Source organism: Myotis yumanensis, unplaced genomic scaffold, assembly GCF_028538775.1.
Source record: "Myotis yumanensis isolate MYYU_CA2020_CCGP unplaced genomic scaffold, mMyoYum1.0.hap1 SCAF_6, whole genome shotgun sequence".
Lineage (NCBI taxonomy): Eukaryota > Metazoa > Chordata > Mammalia > Chiroptera > Vespertilionidae > Myotis > Myotis yumanensis.
This window is the reverse complement of record NW_027223757.1, coordinates 93,981,294-94,006,913: the sequence shown is the minus strand read 5'-3', so window position 1 is coordinate 94,006,913 and position 25,620 is coordinate 93,981,294. Positions and strand designations below refer to the sequence as shown.

Here is a 25,620-nt window from a genome sequence, read left to right as displayed (position 1 = left end):
GGGCCGAGGTCCCGGAATAGCTGGGATCCCCCGCCAGGTGGGCGGGGCCAGGAAGCGCGGGCTCGGTGGGAAGCCCCGTGGGAGGCGGGAGGCCCGCTAGAGGGACCGACCCGGTCCTGGACCGGACCGCGCCGAGCTCCCTGCAGGGAGAGCCCGAGGAGGGGCCGCGGGAGGCGGGGACTGCGCGTCCTGACACCGGCACAGCCGGAGGTGCGAGCCTGAGGGCGGGGGCGCGGGGGCGTAGAAGGGAGGGAGGCCCAGAGCTACAGGTGCGGGAACGTTGTTATGGAGACGAGCCTCGGTCTCGCGTGGGCACCGAAGGCTCCTTCCGGGCCTGAAGTCCCTAAAGACGGGGCCGGGGAGTTGGAGGCACACCTTCCCCAGAGCCGGGCCAGCGCGGGTGTCAGATGGAACCGGGACCCACTGTGACACCCAGCTGGGCAGGCCCCCAGGGAACAGGGAGTAAGCCGTCCACTTCTGGCTACAGCTCCGCCCGGAGGCATGGGGGTTGGGTAGGGGTCTGTGGGGATGGAAGTAACACAGCATCACACACACACCCGAGGAAACAATCACATTGTTTAACCATCAGTCAGAGCGGAGGCTGGGTCTAGGGCTAGACAAGGCCCTGGGGGGCCCTTCCATCCATGGCCGCACGTTAGCCCTTCAACTGCAGGGTCAGGGAAGGGAGGGTGCCCAGGGGAGGGACTGGACGGGCCAGGATGGCCATGGGGGTCCTCGGGGCTCGGGGCCTGGTGACCGCCCAGCTGATGTCGATCTGATGCTTCAGCAGTCCGTGCATCCAGGCCCTGCACGCCCCTCACTATCCCGTTCCCCCCAGGGCAGGGGCCTGGTCCCCAAGCCCAGCCCCCGAGGCCCAGGCCAGGTGAAGGAGAGCAAGTGTGTGGGTCGGAGCCAAACACCCAGCAAGTGGAGATGAGAGAGCCCTGAGGCAAGAGCCGTGTATTCCAATGTTCACAGTGGGTGCTACGCTCCGGGGGCCGGGCAGGAGCTGGGGTTCGGTCCCTGGGGAAGCCCTGAGGCAAGGACCAAGGACGGGACCAGGGTCATCCCTGCAGAGCCCTGTCCCAGGTCCGCTGATCTGGTTGGCATTTCTCTCTTTGTTGTTACTCAGTTTTCCACTCTTTAAATAATTAATATAATTACTTTTAAATACAAAATACACAGTGTCCTTTCTCTTCTCTTCCTCTTGTTTGGGGTGATTGGGAGGTGAATTTTAAATAAGTGTGTCAGCTGTCTAACAGGTCACAGGCTCCAGGTGGGGGGCCCGGAGCCCCAGGTGCCACCCCTCCCCGGGCTGGCCTGGCACCGCTCCCCCTCCCTGGTCCGCCCCTGATGGGGCTCTCCGTGCCCTGACCCAGGGCCCCGGCTGGTGAGGAGCCCTCCTGGGAGGTGGCCCGGAGCCGATGCGGTGGGCTGCAGGGGCCTGGTTTCCACTGACAGGGTCGGACAGAGAAGAATCCTAGCCCATGAAGCAGACAGGCCCCAGCAGCACCCCGCCCCGCCTCGGGGGCGCCCCCAGGTCTGAGAAGGAGGCGTCCAGCACTGGCAGCTGCTCCAGCACAGGGGTCCGCACCTCCAGCACCGTCCGGCCTTGCTGCGTCTGAGGGGAGACAGGAGGGGTGAGCTGGGTGGAGGGCACAGCCCGGGCTGGCCTCTCCTCTGAGCACCGTGAGACGTGATTCCCCCAACGCGTCCCATGACGGGAAAGGCAGGGAGGTGTATGTGCCTGTGTGTGTGTGTGTGGGGGGGGGCTGTGTGATATTAGCTGGCGTGATTCACATGTGGATGTGCCTGTGTGACCCTGTGCCTCTGCTGGGCCACCTGTGTAAACGTGTGTACTTGGTGATGCTGCTGTCTGCACACAGGTGAACCCATTTCCATCCTCCCCACCCCCGCACCCCCACCTGAGCTCTTCCCGCCTCCCTTCCCACCTGACAGCCGGCTCTGAATTCCTTGACGTAGGGGCTGGTGTCAGGGCTCAGCTCATCCTCATTGGCCCCCCTGAGCTTCAGGGGGCCGTCCCGGGCCAGCCCAGAGCAGGGGTAGGAGACGTCCTGGTGGGCGGAGACGCTGAGCAGCCGCAGGAAGGTGAGCTGGACCACGCCTACCGGGGAGCCCTCTGAGTCCACGTAGGAGAACTGGAGGAGAGGGGCTGCGGTCAAGGCCAGAAGAGGGTGGCTGGGCCGGGGCATGGGCAGGGAATGGGCGGGGGAGGGGGGGGTGCTGGGAGAAATGCCTGAGTGGGAGCCAGGAGCCTGGGGTACAGGACAGGCGAATGTCTGCCTTGAGTTGCAGGGGTGGTGAGCACGGGGGCTGGTGAGGAGGAAGGAAGAGGGCGCAGGAATGGAGAAGGGCCAGTTGTCTGCAGGGGTAACGCCTCTGCAGGGGCGATGCCGCCGGGAACTTGACTGTCACGTAAACCCAGAACCACCACCCCCGTCCCCGACACACACACACACACACACACACACACACACACACACAGGCTGGGTGCCGGGCCAGCACCTGTGTGACATCGTCCCGGGGCTGCACGCAGGTCTCCCCACCGGCCGTGAAGTTGCAGAACACCCGGAAGGCATCGCGGGCGCAGCCCTGGTTGGGGTCCACCCAGTACTCTCCTGTGGGGGAGGGGCGGGGGGCTCATACCCAAGATGCTCTTTGTACCACATCCCCACACCCCAGCCCTGCCTACAACGCTCCCAGCCTCCAGCCCCTGCCCTCCCACCAGAGCCCCTAGCACAGTCCCGCACTTCCGTTTCCCTCACACCCACCCCCTTCCCTGACACCCGCCAGCAGCATCCCCAGGCCCTGATCACGATGAGTGTGTGGCTGTAGATTTGCACACATGTGTGGCTGTAGGTTTGCACACATGTGTGGCTGTAGGTTTGCACACATGTGGCTGTAGGTTTGTACACATGTGGCTGTAGGTTTGCACACATATGTAGCTATAGGTTTGCACACATGTGGCTGTAGGTTTGCACGCGTGTCCGTCTGTGTGAACGCAGGCCCTGTGCACACGTGTATGCTATCTATTCCTGCAGACGGCGGGCTGGCAGCGGCTGCTGCACACTGGTCGGACCACGTCGGTTTCTAGTACTGGTAGGAGCCACTGTTCCAGTCCCCTCACCCCCACCCAACACCGTCCCCGACTCCGGCAACACCACTCTGCTCGTCCCGCCCACGCGGCTGTTGGTCTTGCTGTGTGCCCTGAGGCTGGCACTGACCATCGGGCAGCTCTGGGTGGCAGAGCTTCAGGTCCTGGCAGGTGCGCCCAGGGCTGTCCTGGGTCCCTGTCGGCCGCCTCATCTGCTCGATCTCCTCCCGCAGAGAGTCCAGCGAGCCAAAGACCTCCTCCAGCCCCCCAGCACTGCCCGGGGCGCCCCTGGTCGGCGCGGCCTCATCTTCCTGCATCAGGCGGCTTCCGTCCACTGAGCGCCGAGTCTTCTTGGGCATCTGGATGGGCAGGGGCTGGATCACCTCGCCTGGGGGGCCCTGGGTGGAGGGACAGATGGAGAGGGTGGGGGTGAAGCCGAGAAGGTGCAGGACAGGGAGGGATGCCAGGGAAGCGGGCCAGGCCTCCTAACTCACCGGGTGTCCTGGAGGGCCCTGGACGCCCTTCTCTCCCTTGGGTCCCGCTGGGCCCTGCCAAAGGAGCAAACAAGGTCATGGAGGGGTCAAGGTCACAGTGGGGTCAACTCAGTATCCAGGCCAGGAGTGAGGGGCGCCCTGGGGGGAGCACTGCTCTGGAGAGACAGTGCCCAGTCCAGCGTGGGGCGGGCAGGCCAGGGCCGGGGTCACTCACTGTGGCTCCCTTGGCTCCCTTGGGGCCAGCAGGTCCCTGTGAAATGAGAAACAAGAAAGAGACAGTCACACAGGGAAGGTCAGGACGCAGGAATGGAGAGGCAAGGCCAGGCGTCCACCGGGCAGTGGGATTACAGGGGGCATGAGGAGACATGGGGGCAGGAAACCTGGGAAGGGGGAGGAGACACTGCGGTGTGAGGACACACGGGGGAAACTGAGGCCTGTGCCTGCTAGGCTGGCGTTGCCATGGAAGCCGGGGGTTAGGGTTTCATGGGGGAACAGATGGTACTCACAGTGAGGCCAGGGGGCCCTCCAGGACCAATGGGGCCAGAGGCTCCGGGGATGCCCTAGGAAAGGGAGGGCCTCGTTCAACTGGGTCCTCCCCGCGCCCCCAGCCCACCCCCCACGGGAATCTCCACCTCCTCCCACCAGGACGCGCCTCTCCTCACCGTCTCCCCCTTCTGTCCAGCGGAGCCCTGAGGGCCAGGAAGCCCCCGGTCTCCCTTCTCTCCCTGCTCCCCCGGGGGCCCGATCAGCCCGATGAGACCTGGGTGGCCCTGGAGAAGAGGACGGGTGTCAGGAGAAGCAGAGGAGACGCGGGAGCTGGGGACCACGCTCCGAGCCCAGAAGCCAGGGCTGTGAGGAACCCTCACTAAGGCCCAAAGGGCAGGTGCTGGAGGCCAGAGCAGAGCAGGGAGCGCAGGTCCCACCGTCTGGGGTGAGGGCTGGTGTGGGGGGAGGTGGGAGACATCTGGCCACGTGTCTGTCACTCACCTTCTCTCCCTTGGCCCCAGCATCACCACGGAGGCCAGGGAGCCCTGGGGGTCCCTGTGGGGAGAGAGAAAGTCACTCTTTCCAGGGAGAGGTGAAACCAAGCCCCCCACCACTTCCCGCTTCCTCCAGGGTTTCAGCTCCTGCCCACTGCCCCAGGCGCCCCCGCCCCCACTCATCCCCTCCACCCCACCCCACCCCCCACCCCCCCGCCAGTCACTCACCACAGGACCTGGGGGCCCGGCCTGACCTGTGGCCCCAGGACGACCTTGCTGGCCCTGCAGATTGAGGAGACCCCAGAGGTCAGGCAGAGTGTCCCCTCCCATGGCACCCCCAGCCCAGCCTCGCCCTCCAGACTCACCACTGAGCCCGGGAGGCCCCTCAGACCATCGGGACCAGGTTTTCCTGCTGGGCCTGCGGGACCCACTGGGCCTGTCTTTCCCGGGGCACCCACAGCACCAGGATCCCCCTGAAACGCACACGAGGAACGTTTTCTAAGGGGAGGAAGGGGGCAGGGAGTCCAAGGTAGATAGGGCGATGCAGGAAATAGGTCTGAGCCCCAGGAGCCCCGGGGGCAGGAGCAGGTAGAGGGAACCCCCTTCCCACAAGGGGCTCAGCTGGGGGGCGGGGGGGTGGAGGGGGACAGAGGACTCTGAGGAGCCAAGGAGGCGGGAAGATGGAGGGAAGGTTCCAGCATCCAGGGCGGCCTCCCCACCTTGGCTCCCTTCTCTCCTTGTCGCCCCTCAGGACCAGGTGTGCCGGCAGGACCCTGCAGGTGGAGGCAGGAAGGCGCGGATGAGGGCACAGAGGCCCATCGCGGGGAGGAGGCCCACCACAGGGAGGAGGCCCATCGCGGGGAGGAGGCCCATCACGGGAGAGGCCAGCGCAGCTGCGCCGGGTGTGAAAGTACCGAGTGGCCCTGAGCATCTGGTGAAGAGCCACGTATGCCCACCTCCTGCCCCAGCAACTGAAGGATGAGCCTGGCCCAGCAGGGGCCAGGAAGCCAGCCCTTCCCCGTCTATTCCAATTGGTGGGTACACACCACACCCTTGGCAAGAACTTTCATACGAAACCCCAGAAACAAACACACCCAGACTTACGCACAGCACTTACAAACACACGTGCTCAAGCACATAGACACACCCCCAGGACAACCCAGACACAGACATCTCCCTCCCAGGCCCCTGCCATCACCCTGTCCTCCGCCCACCACCCAGGGGCGCCCCGGAAGGCCCCAGGTGTCCACCTCACTTACCCGCTTTCCAAGTGGCCCAGGGGGTCCATTCTCCCCAGTGGGACCAGGGGATCCCTAAGGAGGGAGGAATAGGGTGGGTAAGGGTTTAGCTTCCAGCCAGGGACCCCCAGGAATGGGGCACAGAAGAGGAGCAGTGGTCTGAAGGCTGGGCGCAGAGGTGGGGGGCACTGGTCACTCACAGGCTGCCCGGGCTCGCCGTCCTCTCCACGGTCACCCTTCGCACCATCCTGGCCCTGCAGGGATGGAGCAAGGTCAGAGGGGCCCAGCCTGGCTGGGATCACCTGAGCGCTGCTGACCCTCCCTCCTTCCAGCCGCCCGGCCACACCCCCAGCCCAGCAGCCACAGAGGCCTTTGCCCGTCCCCGCACTGGCCAAGACTCACGCGAGGGCCACCTTCTCCAGGAGGGCCAGGGTCGCCAGGAAAGCCAACGGGGCCCTAACGCAGAGGAAGGACAAAAGGCAGGCTCGCACCGCCTAGCCCACCCAGAGCCAAAGCAGACCCCGGGGCACAGCCACTCCCTCTGCAGGCAGTGCCCACCGCACCTCCCTCCCGCTTCCCAGGATTAACTGGAGGCCTGTTCGCATGTTCTCTCGCTCTAGACCCCACAACCTCCCCAGGAGACCTTATTCCCAGAGTCTTCCTCCCAGGTACCCCCACACTTGGGCTCCCCACACTCCGACCCTCACACACATTCCCAGGCCTCCCAGTCGCAGGACCCTCCTCTCAGCCCCTCCCCCAACTCACAGGGTTCCCTTTGGGGCCGTCATCCCCGGTGGGGCCTTTAGGCCCTGGTGGTCCCGCCTCTCCCGGCTGCCCGGACTCTCCTTTCTCCCCACGCTCCCCGCGTGGGCCCTAGAGGATGAGGGGCAGGTACAGATGGTCCCAAGGGGATCTTCAAGGTCAAGGATGCAGCCCTGCTTCCAAGACCCCTTCAGCCTCCCCCAGGCCCTCCGTGACGGAAGGATGCACACAGAAAGGCAAGCCCATGGTGGTCCCCCGCCCTGCCCTTCCAGGAAAGCGGGGCAGGGCTCGCAAAGACACAGGGACAGGGCCCCATCGAGAAGGCTGGGGCAGGGACTGCTGGGCAGCAGAGCAGGTCATGGGAAAAGTGGGGTGGGCTGAGGGGGTGAAAGGGGACGGAGCGATACCTCAAAACCATCACTCACCTTGGCGCCTGGCTCTCCCTGGACCCCGGGAGATCCTGAATCTCCTGGCTCCCCCTGCAAGGAGACTGGGGTCAAAATCCTCCTTCCCCCCAAAACCCGACAGTCCCCACACCTCCCTCGCTTCTGAGCCCCAACCAAAGTTGGCCGACTCCAGGCCCAGGCCATTCGCCCTTCCGAGTTACCTTCTCTCCAGGGGGACCCAGGTTCCCAACACCTCCTGGGGGACCTTGAGGACCCTGGAAGAGAACAGAAATAGGGGTCAGAGCTCATGGGAGGAGGTGCCATTCCAGGGCGGGGCCAGGATGAGGGCCCTCCCCCCACCCAAGGTCTCAGCAGCGAGACAGTGGGAGGCCTTCCCGGAGGTGGCGCCTGAGGTGAGACCAGAGTTTATCCGTGAAAGGGAGGCAGAGGCCCAGCTACACTGATCTGAAGGGACCAGAGGCTGAGAGAACTCACATCAGCTCCATTGGGTCCAGCGGGGCCTCGAGGTCCTGGGGGGCCAGGTGGTCCCTGGGGAGAAACAGATGCACCAGAGGTAGCAGGGGAGCGGGGGACACAGCGTGGGGGTGGTGCCCAGGAATGTGGGGGGTGGGCAGGGCAGAGACCCCGGGCAGAGAAGAGGAGGAGGGGCAGGCCAGGGATCAGGGTGCCGGGGTGGGCTGGATGGGGGGGTGACCAGAGGTGGGGCTGGGGCCAGCTGGGGTCACACACCATCAGTGGGGTCACACTCACCATGGGGCCCACGTCTCCGGTTTCTCCCTTCTCCCCCGAGGGGCCTGGCAAGCCCTGAGCACAGACCGGGATGAGCACCCCGCCCCAGGCCCAGTTCCCTCCCTCAGACCCCACAGGCCGAGCCCCAGTCCTCACCCCACCTCCCTTTCCTCCCAGAATGGGCTCCTGACCCCAACTCTCAGCCCGTCTCCACCCCCCAGCTCACCTGCAGGCCAATGGGTCCGGGGGGGCCCATTGAATCCTCTCGTTCCTTCATCACCTTTGGCTCCAAAGTGTCCCTGAGGTCCCCGGGCCCCGGGCTCCCCATCTGCTCCCTGAAGTGGGGGGAGGCAGGGACAAGGACACCGATGACCACGGTCAGGTGTTCTCCATCCACAAACGCACCCCAAGGAGGCAGCAGGCCCGGAGTCCCTCCTCCCACCCCAACCCCAAAGGCAGGGCTGCAGGCTCTGGCGGGAGCAGGCGGGCAGCATCACTCACCGCGGCTCCGGGCTGCCCCACAGGCCCGATGGGTCCAGGGGGTCCAGGAGGGCCCTGGGAGAGAGGAGAGTCAGACACCCAGACAGGGCAGGCCCGGCGGGAATGAGGCTGAAGGCCAGAGGCCAGAACTCAAAGCTCACGGACACTCACATGTTCACCTTTGTTCCCTTTAGTGCCCTTCTGTCCAGGGTCGCCCACCTCACCCTGGAGGAGAGGCAGGTGAGACGTTAGGGGGGGGGGGGGGGGGGGGTGGAGAGTGGGAGGCGGGGAGGGGGGACAGTGGGAGGCAGGGAGGGGGGACAGTGGGAGGTGGGGAGGGGGGACAGTGGGAGGCGGGGAGGGGGGACAGTGGGAGGCAGGGAGGGGGAACAGTGGGAGGCAGGGAGGGGGGACAGTGGGAGGCAGGGAGGGGGAACAGTGGGAGGCGGGGAGGGGGGACAGTGGGAGGTGGGGAGGGGGGACAGTGGGAGGCGGGGAGGGGGGACAGTGGGGGATGTGTCCAGATCTGCAGTGTCATCTGGAAAGAGCCTGGGTCCAGGGGCTGTGGTTCCCTCACCTTGTCCCCGTCTTCTCCTGCCCCGCCTGGGGGCCCAGCAGGCCCGGGAAGCCCCACGGGGCCCTGCACCCCATCGCGGCCAGTGGGGCCAATGGGGCCCTTCTCACCCTGTGGAAGTGGAGAGAGGAGTCACGGCATGGACGGCCCCTTGCACAGCGCTGCACAGACCCCCAGCCACACTCACCGGGACACCTTTCTCTCCTGCTGCTCCCGGGGGACCCTGAGGTCCTGGGCGCCCAGGGGGGCCAATGGGTCCCCCGGATCCCGCTGCACCACGTTCCCCAGGGGAGCCCTAAGAGAGGAAATGCAGTCAGACCCCAAGGAGGAGACCACAGCTTACACACCAGAGGACACGCCCCCCCCCCCCCCCACCATGGTTCCCAGGAAAGAGCCCCGAATCGAATCGAATGCATTAGGCTGGCCCTGCCGTTCGTGCTGTGCCTGCCCCGGCCACCTAGGTGCAGATGCCGCTCCTCACTCTTCCTCACCCACCCCTTCCTGGTCCTCCATTGCCCCCAGGGACCCCAGACTCACCGCAGGACCAGGGGGGCCGGCCGGACCTTCATTTCCCTTCAAACCGGCTCCGCCCTATGAACCAGAGATTCGGAGCAACAGATGAGAGACAGGAAGTGGGACATCACGGGGCGGGCCCACGCAGGGTTAGGGGTGGGGCAGGGTTAGGGGTGGGACGGGCTCCGAGGGAAGGGAGTGGGGGTTCTGGGCGCCAGGGCTCACGGGGACTCGTTACAGGCGGTCGCTGGGGTCACTCACAGCAGTGCCGGGGAGGCCTCTCTCTCCTGGGAAGCCCCTCAGCCCAGCGGGACCATCCTTCCCTGGGGCCCCAGGAGGGCCCGGGTCTCCCTAGGAGGGAAGGAGAGGTGGTGAGCCACAGCCACGCCCCCAAATCATGCAGAGCGATCTCTGACCCCCTCACATCCCCAACCTGGTCCCCAAGTTCCCCTCTGCCCAGCCTCTACTACACCTTTTTTAAATTGAATTTATTGGGGTGACATTGGCTCGAAAAACCATACAGGTTTTAAGTGTAAACTCAATAAAACAGTGTCTGCACACGGCATCGTGTGCCTCTCGCCCCATTTCCCCTGCTTTGCCCACAGTTAGGGAGCTTCACGAATGTGCATGTCGTCCTCGCGCAGGGGCCGTGCGGGGCTCCGTGGGTCCCACTCTAGCTGGTGCGCTGCCGGAACCAGCACCCATACTGACCTTCGTGCCTTCTTTTCCAGCTGTTCCCGTCAGTCCCTGCTCTCCAGGGGGCCCTGGGGGGCCTGGGTGACCTCTCTCCCCCATGGGCCCGGTTTCTCCTGCTGCTCCCTGGGAAAGGGGCCGAGAGACTCCAACCTCAGCCTTTCATTCCACTGGGCCCAAAGCAGCCCCCCTGCCCACCCTAAACTACCCCCCGGACCCCTGCACCCCTGCCCAAAGCTGCGGGGTCTCCCGGCCTGCCCAGTGCAGGCCCTGTGAGGAGCACCAGCACCACCTTGCGTCCCATTGGGGACCCGCCTCTCCTCTGAGCCAAGAAGATGAGAACCGGCCCAGGAAACACACGAAGTTCAGCACCAGAGCTCCAGCCCCAGCCCCCACATGCCCAGCCCCAGGCCCCCACGTGCCCGGCCCCAACCCCCCATGTGCCCAGCCCCCAACCCCCCACATGCCCGGCCCCCAGCCCCCCACGTGCCCAGCCCCCAACCCCCCACATGCCCGGCCCCCAGCCCCCCACGTGCCCAGTCCCCAGGCCCCCATGTGCCCAGCCCCAGCCCCCCACGTGCCCAGTCCCCAGGCCCCCATGTGCCCAGCCCCAGGCCCCCACGTGCCCAGTCCCCAGCCCCCACATGCCCGGCCCCCAGCCCCCCACGTGCCCAGTCCCCAGGCCCCCATGTGCCCAGCCCCAGGCCCCCACGTGCCCGGCCCCCAGCCCCCCACGTGCCCGGCCCCCAGGCCCCCACGTGCCAGCCCCCAGCCCACACATGCCCAGCCCCCAGGCCCCCAGGTGCCCAGCCCCCAGCCCCCCATGTGCCCAGCCCCAGGCCCCCACGTGCGCAGCCCCCAGCCCCCCACATGCCCAGCCCCCAGGCCAGGAAAGGGAGGAGGACGGGGCACTGGCTCCAGGTCGGGGTCCCTCTCCAGAGGCAGACATACCTGAGGCCCCACCACCCCTGGGGGACCAGGTGGGCCAGTCTTCCCTTGGAAACCCTGAGAGAAGAGGAGACGAGAGAGCCGTCAGAACACAGGCAGGCCCTCCCCAGAGGAAGGCAGGGTCACCGTCGTCCTTGCCGGCAGTCGGAGTCAAGTACCCAGATGCTCTCCGCTGTCAGGAGAACCCCGGGCGGGCCCTCCCCATGGCTCTGGAGTTCAAGGGCCCGCAGGGCCAGGGCATCACTTACCACTTCTCCTCTCTGGCCCGGGTGTCCCGGCAGCCCGTCCTTCCCAGAGGGGCCCTGGAAGGGATGCAGATGCTGGTGAATTCTCGGCAGGGAAGGGGATGGGGAAGAAGGATTCCGAGAACCAAGGTCGGCCAGAGGTCAGAGGTCAGCTTACCGGAGGGCCTTTGGGGCCAGGAAATCCGTTGGGGCCCTGAGGCCCAGGGAGACCCTAGAGACAGAGCTGGGTTGAGTCCGGAGGGTGGGGTGGGATGCTGGGCTGACAGGGAGCTGCTCCGCTCAGGCTCCCCGGGGAGTACGGGGCCCGGGCACGCCAGCCACTCACCCTTTCTCCGGGGGGGCCGTGGGGGCCGTCGCCACCCGATGTTCCCTGGGGGAAACAGAGTTAGAGGGGCTGCGGGGGCTGGGCCAAGGGGCAGGCCACCGACGGAGCCCTGCCGGGCCGGGCCACTCACCTTAGCTCCTGACTTTCCAGTGGCGCCTCGGGGCCCCCGCTGACCCCGTGGACCCTAGAAGAGGGAGAGGCGTTGTCAGAAAACCAAGGCACCGCTCTGGATCCTGAGCCACACGTCTCCCCGACACTCACCGTGGGGCCCCGCTCGCCCCGAGGCCCTGACTTCCCGGACAGGCCCTGGCAGAAGGAAGCAGAGAGCACATCACGCAGGGCCTGGCTCCCCACAGAGCAGCCCTTCCCTCCGCTCCCTCTTCCCCGCCTACCCGGGCTCCCTTCTCTCCGCCGGCTCCAGGAAAACCAGGAAATCCTAGGGACCCCTGGTGAAGATGGAGAAGGAAAAACATCAAAGTCAGGAAAAGGAGCCCAGGAAGGGCCGAGGGTCAGGAGAGGTGGTGGGGGCGTGGAGTGAGGCCTGGCTCTGCGGCAACCCCTGCTGCTCTCGGGCCTGCTCCCTCCCCCGTGGGACCCCTCTGCTCTGTCAGCCTGTGTCCTGGGAGGGACAGGAAGGGGGAACGAGTGGGGCATCACGTCACCTTGGGACCCTGGCGTCCGGGATAGCCAGGCAGACCAGGAACACCCAGCTTGCCCTGCGGAGGGACGGGGAGCAATCAGGAGCTGGAGGAGCCACAGACACCCCTCCATCCCTGGAGACTCCAACCCTCAGAGGCGGGAGCCAGCCCCACCCAGCAACACGCCCATCAGGTCCCAGCCCCTCATCTCCGCCCAGGGCTGCGGCCTGGTAAGCTCTCCTCCCCAGCGGGCTGGGGTCTTGCCTGCCAGTGTCTGGGGCTGTGACCTAGTCCCTGCCTGTCAACCTCGGCTCCACCTTCCCCAGCACACTCGCCTGCCCCTGCCCGGTGCTGGCCTCCACACGACTGGGGACAGCTCTGCCCTCGGCTCCTGCTCTGCACCCCCACCTCACTCCAGTGCACCCCTGCCTCCCGATGCTGCAGGGCTGTCAGGAGGCAGCTGTGGGCTGCGCTTGGGAGCAGGGACTCTGCAACCTGGCTGCGTGGGCTCACACCCTGCTCTGCCTCACCGGCTGCACAACTAGGGAGCATCTTAACCTCCTGGGGCCTCTGGGAGGCCAGACAGTGCAGCCTTCACCCGGGCCCTTCTCTGACGAGTCCTCGAGCCCGCGAGCCCGCGAGCCCGCTCACCAGCTCCTGCCTCTCCTCTCAGAACTCCTGTGTGCTGAGTCTGGACATTTGCACTCTGCCCTGCACCTACGCCACCCTATGGCGGCCTCTATGCCTTGTCCCCATCAATCTGTTGTAAACTCCTCAGGACGGGGACTTTTCCTTGACTTCTTATCCATCACCCCTCAACCCGCCAGTGTCCAGGAGGTGCCACATACAGGAGGAGCATAATTAATGCACGGTCGTCTTCGATTGACTCACTGCTCCAGCTGTTGGCAACCCATGTCCACCCTGATTCCTGGGCCCAAGCCCACAACCCCTCCATATCCCTGCAGAGCAGACACAGATCCCTCATCCCTGTCACCTTCTCGCCCATGAGCCCAGTGGGCCCAGGGTCTCCAGTGGGTCCAGTGCGACCCTTCGGCCCCTCGGGACCATCCTCTCCTCTGGAACCAGGGACTCCGACCTCGCCCTGAGTGAGAGGGTTGAAGAAGTGAGTGTCAGGGTCTGGGGTGGGGCTAGGCCCCAGGGAAGAGGCAGCGCCCAGTGAGGCTGCGAGGGTTGGCGGGGGTCCCAGACGCTATTGCAGGACAGGGGGCCACAGGGGCAGAGAGACTGTTGTGGTTGGAGGGACACAGGCTGTGGGGCTGTTAACCTGCTGGGATCAGGCCTAAAGGGTGCAGAGCACTGGAGACAGGACTCCGGGTATCAAAGGAATCGGCTGGGGGCTCCAAAGTGGAGGATCATTAGGACGCAGACTTGGGGAGCAGTGTGGGGGTTTCTACTCACCCTGTCACCTTTCACACCCATGTCACCTTTGAACCCAGGAAAGCCATCGTCGCCCTAAAAAAATTGGGAGAGGACACCCCAGATGGCAGAGGGTCAGGAGGTTAAAATGGAGGGTTCCGGAGAACAGAGTGGAAGGGTGGGTGTCAGGAGCTGGAGGGCAGCAGGGGCAGCAGGAGGGGAGGGAGAGGGGAAGGTAACAGGGAGGCTGGTGAAGGCAGAAGGGGGTGTTGGGAAGTCGGGGCACGTTGCTCACCTTTTCACCCTTATGACCCTTCAGACCCCGAATTCCGTCCACACCCTGAAGTCAGGGCACAGAGACAGAGGTCAGGGTGGGGCTGGAGGTGGAAGGACCGAGCTCCCGAGACCCCGACTGGCTCCCCCGAAAGCAGCCCTTTATCTCCCGGCCTGGGGTCTTTACCTTGACACCTCGGGGTCCGGGGTACCCGAGGGGGCCCTGAGGTCCGGATGGACCCTGGAAGAAGAAAGAGAGGTGTCTACAAAGGGGTCGGGGGTGTCGTCGAGGTGGCCTCGGGGGTTGGGAAATGGGAAGTGACCTCGAAGAAAACAGTCAGAGCCTCGTTAATGACGAGACAAGGACATCCCAAGGACTTCGAAGCCCAGGGCCTGGGGGGAAGCCCTCGGAAGCTGAGAGGAGGCGTGGAAGGCCTCACCTGGTTTCCTTTGGTTCCTGGGGGACCTTCCTTCCCGGGGTGACCCTGGGCGAGGGAAGAAGAATGTGACCACTGGCCCCTGCCACCCTCCTGCCCCCCTCTCCACACTTCCTCACCCCAAACTCCCCTGTGACCCGATGAAGCCACTGACCACGGGCAGGTGCCACCGTGACCTCCCAGTGCAAGGGACACACGGACGGAGAGTCACTGAGGGCCCTTGGAGGCCACCAGGTGGGGTGGAAGGTCAGGGGTATTTGGAAGAAGAAGTGGGTCCACTCACCGGGAGTCCGTCTGAGCCAGGCATGCCGGGGAGCCCTGGTTTCCCCAGAGGGCCCTGCAGGAAGGCGAGGGGGTTCAGGGTCACCAAAGGGGTCAGGTCTGAACACGGCCAAGTCCCAGCCAGACATTAGGCCATCCTGGCACCCGCCCCGGCACATCCCTGCTCCCAGATCATTTAGTCTCTCACCTTCTCTCCATGAGGGCCAATGGCACCCTGAGGCCCGGGGAGGCCCTGTACGCAGGGAGAGAGAAGTCACAGGGGCCCGAAGCGGGGGCGCTCTCTCCTCCAGCCAGCACCCCCCTTCAGAGCATGAGCAGTGAAGGCTGGAGACCCGTAATTTCCTGTCCCCGTTTGGGTCTGACCCACAGGGAAGCCCAGGGGAAGTCGCTAACGTTGGAGCGGGGTGGACAGACCACTCACCTGGGTCCCAGGAGTTCCCTGCTGTCCGGGAGGTCCTGGCTCCCCTTGGGGCCCCTAGAAACAGGCAACCAGGCAGGGTCAGATGAGATGGTGGCAAAACATATGGTGAAGAGCTGAGTCCCAGCAGGAGTATCCAGAGGGCGAGAACCAGAGGGGGCAGGGCTCAGAGTGAGGCAAACGGAGCAGGACGTTGGCAGGCCAAGGGTCGGGTGGAGTCTCCGTGCCCATCACTTACCAAGCTCCCTTTGGGACCATGGGGACCATCCATGCCTCGGACGCCCTGAAACATGAGAGGGGTGTGAGCAGGAAGGCAGCCCACACGGGGAGGCCCTGTGGTTCCCGAGGGTGAGGGTGGGACAGGACAGAGGAACACGGGTCAGTCCTCCAGTTCATCCCAGATCTAAGCAAACACAGCCGGCCCAGACCCGCAGGGCGTGGGTCTGTGGGCCTGTGGGTTTGTGGGTTTTTGTTTTGTTTTTCTTGAGGATTTTTTTTTTTTTTTTGGCTGTTCTCAGAGCCTTTGGTGCCCCACACCATAAGCCCTAAAAAGGGCCCATGGGGGCAGAGGTTGAAGCGGGACTGGGGGTGCAGCAAGGGGGAACTGGAGGGGAGGTGGGGCAGTTAGGAAGATGAGATTTGGAGAAGTCAGGGGGTCAGATCAGGGTCAGAAGTCAGGGCAGTCACTTACCGGGGGTCCAGGGATACCAGGTGGGCCTTTAGGGCCAAGGAGACCTCGAGGTCCCTACACTCAGGTGAGGAGAGGATAAGGATGCATGAGTCAGAGGAAAGGTGTCTCTTTCATATCTATGTCCCTCTGGCATTCCCAGAGCCCTCCTTGCCCCCACCCTCCTTCCCCCCACCCCCTGCAACCTGACCCCCTGGACACTCACCGACTCTCCAGGCAGCCCCCGAGGCCCAATCTCCCCATCGTCTCCCTGGAGAAGGAGGACATGGTGATGTAGCCTCACCTTCCAGGCCTCCCCCATACCAGCCCCGGCCCTGGCCACACTCACCCGCTCTCCATCCTCGCCAGGGGGGCCAGGAAGGCCGTGGACACCAGTATCGCCCTGGAAAATAGGTAAGAGGGGCTTCAGAGCTCCCCACACAGATACCGACCCTCTTCAACTAACCAACCAGTTTCATCCATTGAGCTCCTGCGAAGACCCTGGGCCCCCTCCCCTTGCCTTGATACTCACCCTGTGTCCCTTCTCCCCAGGAAGCCCTGGGAGCCCATCAAAGCCTCGGTCGCCCTAGGGGAAAGAGGGCACCCTGTGTGAAGCCCCAGTCCCTTTCCCTCCCCACCCCTCCCTCTGTGTCCTGAGGGGGGAGGTGCCACTTCATGAGGGAACGCAGGGAACTCAGTCACCCTGAAAACGAATGAGCTCAGATGGGGCTGGAGCTGTCACCTTTACTCCGGGTTCTCCAGGCATCCCTCGGGCTCCATCAGCACCCGCTCGGCCCTGCAGAGGTACGGGCAATGTCAGAGCAGGCAGGGGACCGTCCTCCACACTGTGTGCCCCATCTCCCACCACACCCCCCCCACACTCCGGCACTCACCCTTCGCCCAGCCTTGCCGGGAGGGCCTGTGAGGCCCTGAGGTCCTCTGGGGCCCTGATGAGGGAAAGTTGAGGTCAGGGTTATGGGCATAGACAGAGGAGGAGGCACTGGGTTGGGAATCAAATGGGTGGGGATGTCACCTGAGGTCCTAGGTCTCCAGATTCTCCCTTCAGACCAGGGCTCCCAGGTTGTCCCTGGGAGAGAAGAGAGGTTGGCTCTATTGAAGGACATACCCAACAGTGACCTCAAAACCTCCCCAAAAGCAGCAAAATGACTTTTGGGTTTGGGCCCTTTCCAGAACTATCCATACCCCCACACACAAATAAAGAACCTCCTACCCCACACCCCATTCGCTCACCAAGGGTCCAGGGCGACCTGTGTATCCCATGGGTCCAGGGGGTCCACGGAGCGCCAGCTAGGGGACAGGGGACACAGCAGAGCTGAGAAGAGGCAGCTGGAAAACTCCCACCCCCAGGGCACCCTCCACATTCCCCCTTCCACTTCTGATCCTTGTATCACTGCCTTATGTGCTCCCCGACCTCCCTCTCAGCCTCAAACCAACCCAGACCTTCCCTTCCCTATATCCCTCCAGCCTACCCTTCCACCCCCTGCTCGAGTCTTCCCTTTCCCACCCCACCCCTCCCTCCACCAAGACGCTCTCCAGCCCTACTCACCCGAGCCTGCTGCAGAATCGCCTGGGCCTGAGCCTCCTGGGCAGCCACCACAGGGCCCTTGTCGCCCCCACCACTGCCAAACCGGAACTGATGGGCAAGGAGAGAAGGTCCAGGTTCTCTTCCAGGAAATCCCCGGGACCTTCCCAGCCAGAGGTGTCCTCCAGCGTTTCCGCTCCATTTCCCAGGCCCAGGGACACACACACACACACACACACACACACTCACACACACACACACACACACACTCACACACACTCTCACACACACACACACACTCACACACTCACACACACACACTCACACACACACACACTCACACACACTCACACACTCACACACACACACTCACACACACACACACACACTCACACACACTCTCACACACACTCTCACACACACTCACACACACACACACACACACTCACACACACACACACTCACACACACACACTCACACACACACTCACACACACACACTCACACACACACACACACACACTCACACACACTCTCACACACACACACACACACTCACACACTCACACACACACACACTCACACACACTCACACACACACACTCACACACCGTGCCCTCTTCCAGCACCTTCCAGTGGAGGTTTTCAGATAATCACTTAGAGCAGCTGTTCTCAACCTGTGGGTCGCGACCCCTTTGGGGGTTGAACGACCCTTTCACAGGGGTCGCCTAAGACCATCGGAAAACATATATAATTACATATTGTTTTTGTGATTAATCACTATGCTTTAATGATGTTCAATTTGTAACAATGAAAATACATCCTGCATATCAGATATTTACATTATGATTCATAGCAGTAGCAAAATTACAGTTATGAAGTAGCAACGAAAATAATTTTATGGTTGGGGGTCACCACAACATGAGGAACTGTATTAAAGGGTCTCGGCATTAGGAAGATTGAGAACCACTGACTTAGAGGTTTTCAGAAACTCAACTTCTGTCCTCCTCCCCCGATGTCTAGCCTCTTCCTCCAAAGACTCTCCTTTGGTTCTAGACCCCCTGAATTTCCTGCTCCATTCTAGAAGATCCAAGTTCGATTTTAGATCATATTTGGCTCTAGGTCATCTAATGAGGCCCTAGTCACCTCCACCAAGAGATCGATTCCTTTGCATTGATGGTCTTTAGAGACTCCTCAGCTTTCCTGGCCTTCTGGTTCTTGGTGACAACACAATTCCCCTGCCCTCCCCAGCAGCCCATTCCAAAGCCCAGAAGACACTCACTGGGAGCATGAGGGATGTGCCGGGAGGGCCAGGGGCCCCATCTGATCCAGGGAGCCCTGCTCGGCCAGGAGGGCCCTGGAGTTGGGAGAGAAGGAGAAGGAGAGGTGACAGATAGGGGAATATTAGGCCTAGAGTCCTTTGGGAACCCCCTCAACAGGACAAATGCAGACTTCCCTAGATCTTTCCTGAGCCCCACCCCAATCCCCTGGAGAAAAATCAGGGTAAGACACCAGACTACTGTCCTCCTCCCCAGTCAGTCTGCCCTACTTAGCAAGTGCTGGGGAGCACACCAGTCCCTTGTTCATTGACCAGCCAGCTAATGAGAAATTACTAAGCATGTGGCCCCATTAGGATCTAGTGGCTCCTCTGCAGTGCCCCCCCACCCCCCATTCAGAAGGCACTCCCTTACCCTCTCGCCAGGGTCTCCAACTGGGCCTGGGTTGCCCTGGATGCCAGGGGGACCAGTCAATCCCTGAGGAACAAAAGAGTAAAAGGTCAGGTGTGGGCATTCAGAGAGAAAAGGGGTATGTAGCTGAGGGGTGGTCTCTACAGAAGAGGGAGCTCAGATGGAAGAATGCTCTGGGGTTCTGAGAAGGAGGCCTGGGCACACATGGGGAAGACACGGATGAGAGTATACAGACTCACCGCAGGGCCTTCTGGGCCAGGCGGCCCCTCCACTAGCATACCCTGCAGAGTCAAACATTAAAAGTCAGAGGCTACACACTGCCTTCTTCCCTTCTTCCCACTGCCCTCAGCTCCATGACCAGAGTGACTTACAGGTTCCAGAACTGCAGGCTCCCCCTTCTCTCCCTTCAGCCCCCGGGGTCCATGGGCAGCCTGAGGGAGACACACATGTAACCCCCAGTGGGGCCTGTGAGCAGCCAGGACACAGGGACTCCTCCCATCCCAACTCTCACCTTTATTCTCAAGTCTTCTGGAGGCCTCCTTGAGCCTACCTCCCACCCCATCCCTCCCCTAAGACTCTCTTCACAGTCCTCCAGGCATGCTAAGGAGACCTCAGGGCTCCCCACCCCCCAATTCTCAGCCCCACCTCAGCAAGGCAACCTCCTCACCTCCCTGAGAACTTCTTTCAGGAAGGTCCCCACATGTTTCCTGGGTATCCAAACCCCCCAACCTTCCCAAAGCCTCTTCTGGAGGACCCCACCCTATCCCCCAAACTTTCTCTGACCCCAGGAATCCTGAAAACTTTAAGAAACCATCAACTTCCTCACCCTTACTCCAATCCACCAAATAAGAATCTCTCCAAGATTATGGATAGATTTTTATTGGAGTTTGAGGGGAGAGTATGAATCCATATGAGAATCTGATGTAATCTATAGTCTTCAGAAAAAAATGTATGCCCTTATGCACAGAATTTTCCCTAGAATTTCAAGGAGTTCATAAGCTAAAAACTCCTTGGAGGTAAAACATACATACTCCAAGTAGATTTGGAGGGCAATCCCCACTGATATCCAAAACTTCCACCCCATAATAGGTTTCTTAAAAAAAATACAGCTCTTGTCCTCGCTGGCTTGGTTCAGTGGATAGAGTGTCAGCCTGTGGACCAAAGGGTACCAGGCTCGATTCTGGTCAAGAGCATATACCTCGGTTGCAGGCTCCTCCCCAGCCCGGGCCCTGGTCAGGCTCATGCAGGAGGCAACCAATCGATGTGTTTCTCTCACATCGATGTTTCTCTTTGTCTTTCCCTCTCTCTTCCACTCTCCCTAAAAATCAGTGGGAAAATATCCTCAGGTGAGGATTAACAACAAAAAATACAGCTCTTGGGCCAAGTTACTCAAGCCTCAGAGCAGATCCCCCTCAAGTCCTCACAGTTCCTCTCTCAGCAAGGACACTACACTCTCACTCTGGTGCTCATTTGTACTCCAAGCATAGCAGTTGGTTCTGGCCCCCCGCCCCCAACTCTAGGGCCAGAACCAAGACAAGGACAGGGAGAATAGAGGACATTCACCACCACCCGCAACTCTCCCAACAAAGACCATCAGAATGCCCCCCACCTCCATCCTGACCGAACAGTAATGATAAATTTCCAAACTCTCCCATATTACAGATCAACCTCAAATTTCCAGAAAGCAGCATAAAAGAAAGACAGCAGAGGCTAAAGGGTGGCAATGTTAGAGAAAAAAGGTATGGGACGATGCAGCAAGGTAGAGAAGGCAGCTGTAACTGCAAGACAGGCAAAAGATGAAGTGGAGTGGACAGGAAATATCCCATCTAAGAGGGAGTGGTTGAAGCCATGGGGAACAATTAAGGGAGACAGAACGAAGGGACAAACACTTGGAAGCAAGAATGATGCCAGGGCCAAGAAAAATTAAACATGGCCAAAATGGCTAGAAAGTGGACTGAACAAACAGGAAGTGGTTGGATAGACAGGAAGCAGCCAAGAAAAGAGACTTCAGGAAGTGGACCTTCAACGACACCCTGGCTACCATGACCAGTGGAAGAAATTCACAAAACAGACAGAAAGTGATTCCTGGATAGGAGCTGATGACAATGCAAGAGAATTCTTCCAGAAAACACAAGCATCAAAGTGAGTACACACAGGAAGTGATCATGACAAATATCTAGGCCCACAATGGACACTTTATGATTTGGATGACCTGAGACACACTGGAAGTAGTTCATTGTCAAAGGAAACTGTCACGGAAAGCATGACAACTAGAGTCGAAACACAAATAATAAGTCCCTTTCTGTCCAATATGGCACAGTCACCAAGACAGATGGCATGGCTAGAGAAGAGAGGAAGGGACAGACAGGTTAGAAAGTGAGACATAAGAAATTAGATCATTTGGCAGAAACATGGATAAAAAAATTGTTTTGATCAAGAAGAAATGATGGAGACAGACTGAAAATGGACACAAGGTAGGGGTTTATTGACCAAAAGCTTTATGAAATCCAGCTTGATTGAGACAGGAAGTGGCCGAAAAGACAGGAAGTGGCCATAATATATATTTTAAATCCCATTGCCCTGGGCAGAAGGATTCATAAGGAGTCACAGGGTAAGATATATCACAAGGGAAGGAAGGAAGGAGTATGTTCAAGCAACATATACATCTTATGTGGACAGAAAATGGCAAACCACCAGTGGGAAGCAGTTCAGAGCCAACAGACAAGAATCAAAAACAACAAGAAGCAATTCTGTAGCTCCCACTGGAGGTCAAGAGAAGAGGAGCCCCTTGCACTTACGGCTCCTGAGTGGGCTGTCTCCGCAGAGAGGGCAGGGCCAAGTTCCGTCTCCTCACGGTAATCGTCCCCATAGCCATAGGTGTAATCGTAGGGCCCTGCTGGGGGGCCTGTGCCACCCTCCCCATATTCCTCTGTCAGGAACCTGTCAGCTGTGGAGGGGACCTGGAGATCTGTCTGCTCCTTCCCGGGGATGGGGATGGGGAGGGAGAGGGGTAGACGGGGGCATTAGGGCTGAAAGGAGTTTTTCCCTGGAGCCCAGGTGTGACAACTCCTAGCCCAAAGGATGCTGAGGGTAATTGGGACTGGAGTTTCTCTCCCAAGAAGAGCAAGGGGAGCAGTTGTGTAGATAGGTGGTGGCCATCAAAGACCCGAAATCTGGAGAGATGTCCAGAATATGGGCTTGGTAGAAGACGTGGTGCACAACAAGAAGGATGGCCGGAGGGCTGGACACAGAGTGGACAGTCCATGGACATAATGATAGACAATAGAGTCCAGGAAATGACCAAAGAAATGGATGGGAAGAAGGGTAGAAGAGAAGAAATGATAGCACTGGACAGAAAGTGGCTCCTAGGAACAGAACATGACACAGGAAGTAAAACATTTGACACCAACAAGGAGAGGAGGCTACTCCAGAATCAAGGAATAATGAAAGGAGACAAGGACACTAAAGGGAAATGGCTGTACTGAGAGAGACGAGCAGACCCACTGGTCTGGGAGGACCAGGAGACAGAAGGCGTAAGTGGATATGATAAAGAGCCCTCCGGCCAGAGGGGGGCTGACTCATCCAGATGACAGGGGGCCTGAGGGGTGGGTCACAGCCACCCACTGCCCCCCGCTGGGTGGGAGGGATGGAGTTACCTCCTCAGGGGGTGGCAAGGGGCTGGACTCCAGGATTCCTTCCTCTTCTCCTGGGGTGGGGTACTAATCCCAAGGGGAGGGGGGAGAGGATCGTGGGGTGGGGTGGAAGGAAGAAGAGCGGTTAGCAAGAAGGAAGGCAAAGCAGCGCCGTGTCCCTGGCTGAGGGCAGTGTCTGTGTGGGGGGTGGGGGAAATCGCAGATCTTGCAGCCCCTTTGGAGGGAGGACAGCTGAGGGAGAATGATTCTCCCAGGTCCTAAAGATTTGGGGGCAGAGATCTGGATGCCCCGGCTCTACCTGCCGGTAACTGCTGCCTCTGGTCCTGGGGGGGCCCCGGGCAGTGGGGGGAGCTGCCCGTCGGGCTGGGCGCCGGGAGGGGGAAGGCTGGCCCCGCGCTGGCCCAGAACCTCCAATTCGAGAGGATCTCCAGCCTGATGAGGGGGCGGCGGACCTCTTGGCAGGTGGGGCAGGCTTTCGGGGTGGGGTGCGACGCCCCCTAGGGGAAGAGGGAGCCCTGTGGCTGGGGCTCCGAGGCCGCTGCAGCAGAGACATGGGAGGCGACAGTGAGGAAACTCCCATAATCTAACTACACGGTTTCTCCCTTGAACTGGGTGTCATAGATGTGGTGGGCGGAACAGGAGAAAGGAAGGGGTCCCTCAAGTTTACCTGGTAGTCAGGGGTTGTCCCCGCAGTCATCTCATCGTAATAGAGGGGCTCGTAGTCATAGTGGAGAGACTCAGTGGGCTAGGGTTAGGGAAGGGGCAGTGGGATAGGCAGGAAGGGGTGGGGGGGGCGAGGGAGGTGAGATGGTATGGGATTGGGAAATGAGGTAGGGGAGGAATTGGAAAACAGAGTTGGGGATGAAAAGAGAGGTTGGGGGACAGGAGAGAGATGGGCAGAGGCAGGAAGGGGGGATGGGTCCCGCGTGTGAGACAGAAGCAGACATAATTAAGAGATTGATGCTTCAACTTTAGACTACAGACCCCAGATCCTACCTGTCACCCGAACCGTCAGAGCTCCACCCAAACCAGAGTCTTCTTGTCCTTCTCCCCGGCAGCCCTTATCCTACACCTCCATGTGCAGGGGCCAGAGATGGCCCCACCCCACCTTCCACAGACTCACCACTCTTAGGATTCCCTCTACTATTCCTCCCCCGTTTCTCCTCCTAGGCCTTACCATTACAACTTCTTTCTCCCTGTTCCTGTCTCTCCCCTAATCTGCTCTCCCATCCTCTGTCCCCAAGTCTCACCCGCACGTCTCTCCCAATCTCTTAATTCAAGGAAGGGATGGGGAACCCAAGGACACAGTCCAGGAAGACTGGCAGAGGAGACACAAGGAGGGGACACAGCTCCCAGCCACGAACTCTTCATAACGACTCTTTTTATTTTTAAGTGAAAATAAAAAGGTTGATGAATGAGGACTGGGGGTGAGTGATGGGAATAGGGAGGTATGGTTGGGGATGGGCATGAGGGAGGGGATAAAAGGAGCCCAAAAAGAATGGGGAGCTCTGGACATTGGGGAATCCCCCTGGGGAGATATCTGGGAATCGTCCCTCCCTGGGGGGCTGCTGCAGTTTGGGGTTCACCCAACTCCCTCACCTGTCTCTGCGGTTCCTGGTTTTGGGGCCGATGAAGTCTTGCTGGTTGCTGCTTTGGAGATCTCTGGGCTCTGTGAGACTGTTGTTTCTGAGGTCTCTCCCTCCAGTCCCCTTCACACTCCAGCTCCTTCTGTTCACAGGATCCATAGGCAGCTTGTACCCCCGGAACAATGACAAGCTCTTGGACATCACCCTGTAGAGATACGAGGAAGGAACACCAATGGAAGGAGACAGAAAGGGCTTCAGAGAGAGACAAAGGGTATAGTCTGGGACAAAAGGTAGGCGGCCAATCCTAGGTAAAACTATATAATGGAAGGTCATTACCAGCCCTCCATGGGCACAGCCCTTTCCAGTTCCCATGGGACCTTCACAACCACTGGGAAAGTCAGTAGCACAGGATCTTTATGCCCACTTTTCATATACATTCCATTCAGAAAAGCTCAGAGGCAATGGCTGGCCCAAGGTCACTCACAGTGGTAGAGTCAGAACTAGAATTCCGTCCAACTCTGCATTCAGTACTCTGCCTATCCGCCTGCCCTGGTGGTTTTGCCTGAGCCTTTTCACAGGGGTTTCTGGAGACAGTGGCCCAGCCTTAGCTGCTTTGACCTTCCACTGGCAGTAATGATGGGAATTCTCAGGACCTCTAGAATGAAGGAGGGGGATTCCAGTGGCCTTTATTTGTGCTCATATGTGGTGCTTAACACAACCTGCCTTGTATTGTCGTTTGGAGATACTGTCTCATCTCCAGAGGAGAACGGGGGAGCGCCTTGGAATGACAGAAACCTTATATTCTTCTTCTGTTTTCCCCTTGGCATTGGGTAAGCAGGTCTTCAGAAAATGTTAACTGACTGGCTGGGTGGGCAGGTAGGTGAGTGAATGGGGGTTCAAATGCGTGACTGAATGGGAAGGTTGATGGATGGTGAAATGAATGAATGAATGAATGAGTGAATGAATGAATGAAGTTGGTAAACAGATGGAATCAGATTGGTGGGTAGATGAATAGAAGTGAATGTGTGGATAAATGAATGGTTGGAAGGAGGGTGTGAAAGTGAGGAGAGGGTTGTGTAAATGGTGGATCAATGGTTGCATGCATCCTTATATGCATGGGTAGATGGGGTGGGTGGGTGGATGGATGAGTGAGTAGATGGGCAGATGGGTCAAAGAGGATAGATGGATGAAAGGACAGATTGATAGATAAGTGGTTTGAAGGAGCGAGTGGCTGAGCAGGGGAAGGATGGGCAGATGGATGGGTACAAACCTGGATGCTTGAGTAGGTGGGTGACTGTGTAACTGGACAGATGGGTGAGTGGGTGAATGGATGAATGGATAGAGAGGTTGGTTGAATGGATGGATGGGCAGAGTGATGAAGACTGAGTGACAAAATAAGTGGCTGTGGACATTCCTGCAATATAAGTGGACACTAGTTCTCCTACAGAGAAAATTAGCCCTGAGGATAGGAAATGGGAATATAAACTCAAGAGAGGAAAAATGACGAGCTAGGGCATAGGAAGATGGCATGCTGGGGCCAGAAGGATAATGGACA

The 25,620-nt window shown here is 60.3% G+C and overlaps 1 protein-coding gene across 1 annotated transcript in view; it reads right to left on the bottom strand.

Moving 5' to 3' along the window:
• Nucleotides 1-556: 556 nt before the first annotated feature.
• Nucleotides 557-25,620, bottom strand: part of COL11A2 (collagen type XI alpha 2 chain) — a 28,950-nt gene continuing 3,886 nt past the window's right edge. Inside the window, 63 exon segments of the mRNA XM_070418796.1 lie at nt 557-1,621; nt 1,953-2,159; nt 2,527-2,639; nt 3,246-3,513; nt 3,610-3,663; nt 3,824-3,859; nt 4,116-4,169; nt 4,272-4,379; nt 4,597-4,650; nt 4,818-4,871; nt 4,955-5,062; nt 5,309-5,362; nt 5,849-5,902; nt 6,028-6,081; nt 6,230-6,283; nt 6,593-6,700; nt 7,015-7,068; nt 7,197-7,250; nt 7,471-7,524; nt 7,747-7,800; nt 7,952-7,978; nt 7,980-8,060; nt 8,227-8,280; nt 8,377-8,430; nt 8,783-8,890; nt 8,967-9,074; nt 9,317-9,370; nt 9,554-9,643; nt 10,004-10,111; nt 10,937-10,990; nt 11,182-11,235; nt 11,336-11,389; nt 11,504-11,548; nt 11,634-11,687; nt 11,765-11,809; nt 11,896-11,949; nt 12,166-12,219; nt 13,136-13,243; nt 13,561-13,614; nt 13,814-13,858; nt 13,979-14,032; nt 14,232-14,276; nt 14,512-14,565; nt 14,698-14,742; nt 14,932-14,985; nt 15,167-15,211; nt 15,620-15,673; nt 15,822-15,866; nt 15,945-15,998; nt 16,128-16,181; nt 16,338-16,391; nt 16,489-16,542; nt 16,629-16,682; nt 16,847-16,903; nt 17,163-17,249; nt 18,421-18,495; nt 18,830-18,892; nt 19,066-19,107; nt 19,198-19,257; nt 21,625-21,804; nt 22,483-22,545; nt 23,147-23,224; nt 24,079-24,270. Coding sequence (XP_070274897.1) covers nt 1,481-1,621; nt 1,953-2,159; nt 2,527-2,639; nt 3,246-3,513; nt 3,610-3,663; nt 3,824-3,859; nt 4,116-4,169; nt 4,272-4,379; nt 4,597-4,650; nt 4,818-4,871; nt 4,955-5,062; nt 5,309-5,362; nt 5,849-5,902; nt 6,028-6,081; nt 6,230-6,283; nt 6,593-6,700; nt 7,015-7,068; nt 7,197-7,250; nt 7,471-7,524; nt 7,747-7,800; nt 7,952-7,978; nt 7,980-8,060; nt 8,227-8,280; nt 8,377-8,430; nt 8,783-8,890; nt 8,967-9,074; nt 9,317-9,370; nt 9,554-9,643; nt 10,004-10,111; nt 10,937-10,990; nt 11,182-11,235; nt 11,336-11,389; nt 11,504-11,548; nt 11,634-11,687; nt 11,765-11,809; nt 11,896-11,949; nt 12,166-12,219; nt 13,136-13,243; nt 13,561-13,614; nt 13,814-13,858; nt 13,979-14,032; nt 14,232-14,276; nt 14,512-14,565; nt 14,698-14,742; nt 14,932-14,985; nt 15,167-15,211; nt 15,620-15,673; nt 15,822-15,866; nt 15,945-15,998; nt 16,128-16,181; nt 16,338-16,391; nt 16,489-16,542; nt 16,629-16,682; nt 16,847-16,903; nt 17,163-17,249; nt 18,421-18,495; nt 18,830-18,892; nt 19,066-19,107; nt 19,198-19,257; nt 21,625-21,804; nt 22,483-22,545; nt 23,147-23,224; nt 24,079-24,270 — 4,605 coding nt within the window. The 3' untranslated portion in view covers nt 557-1,480.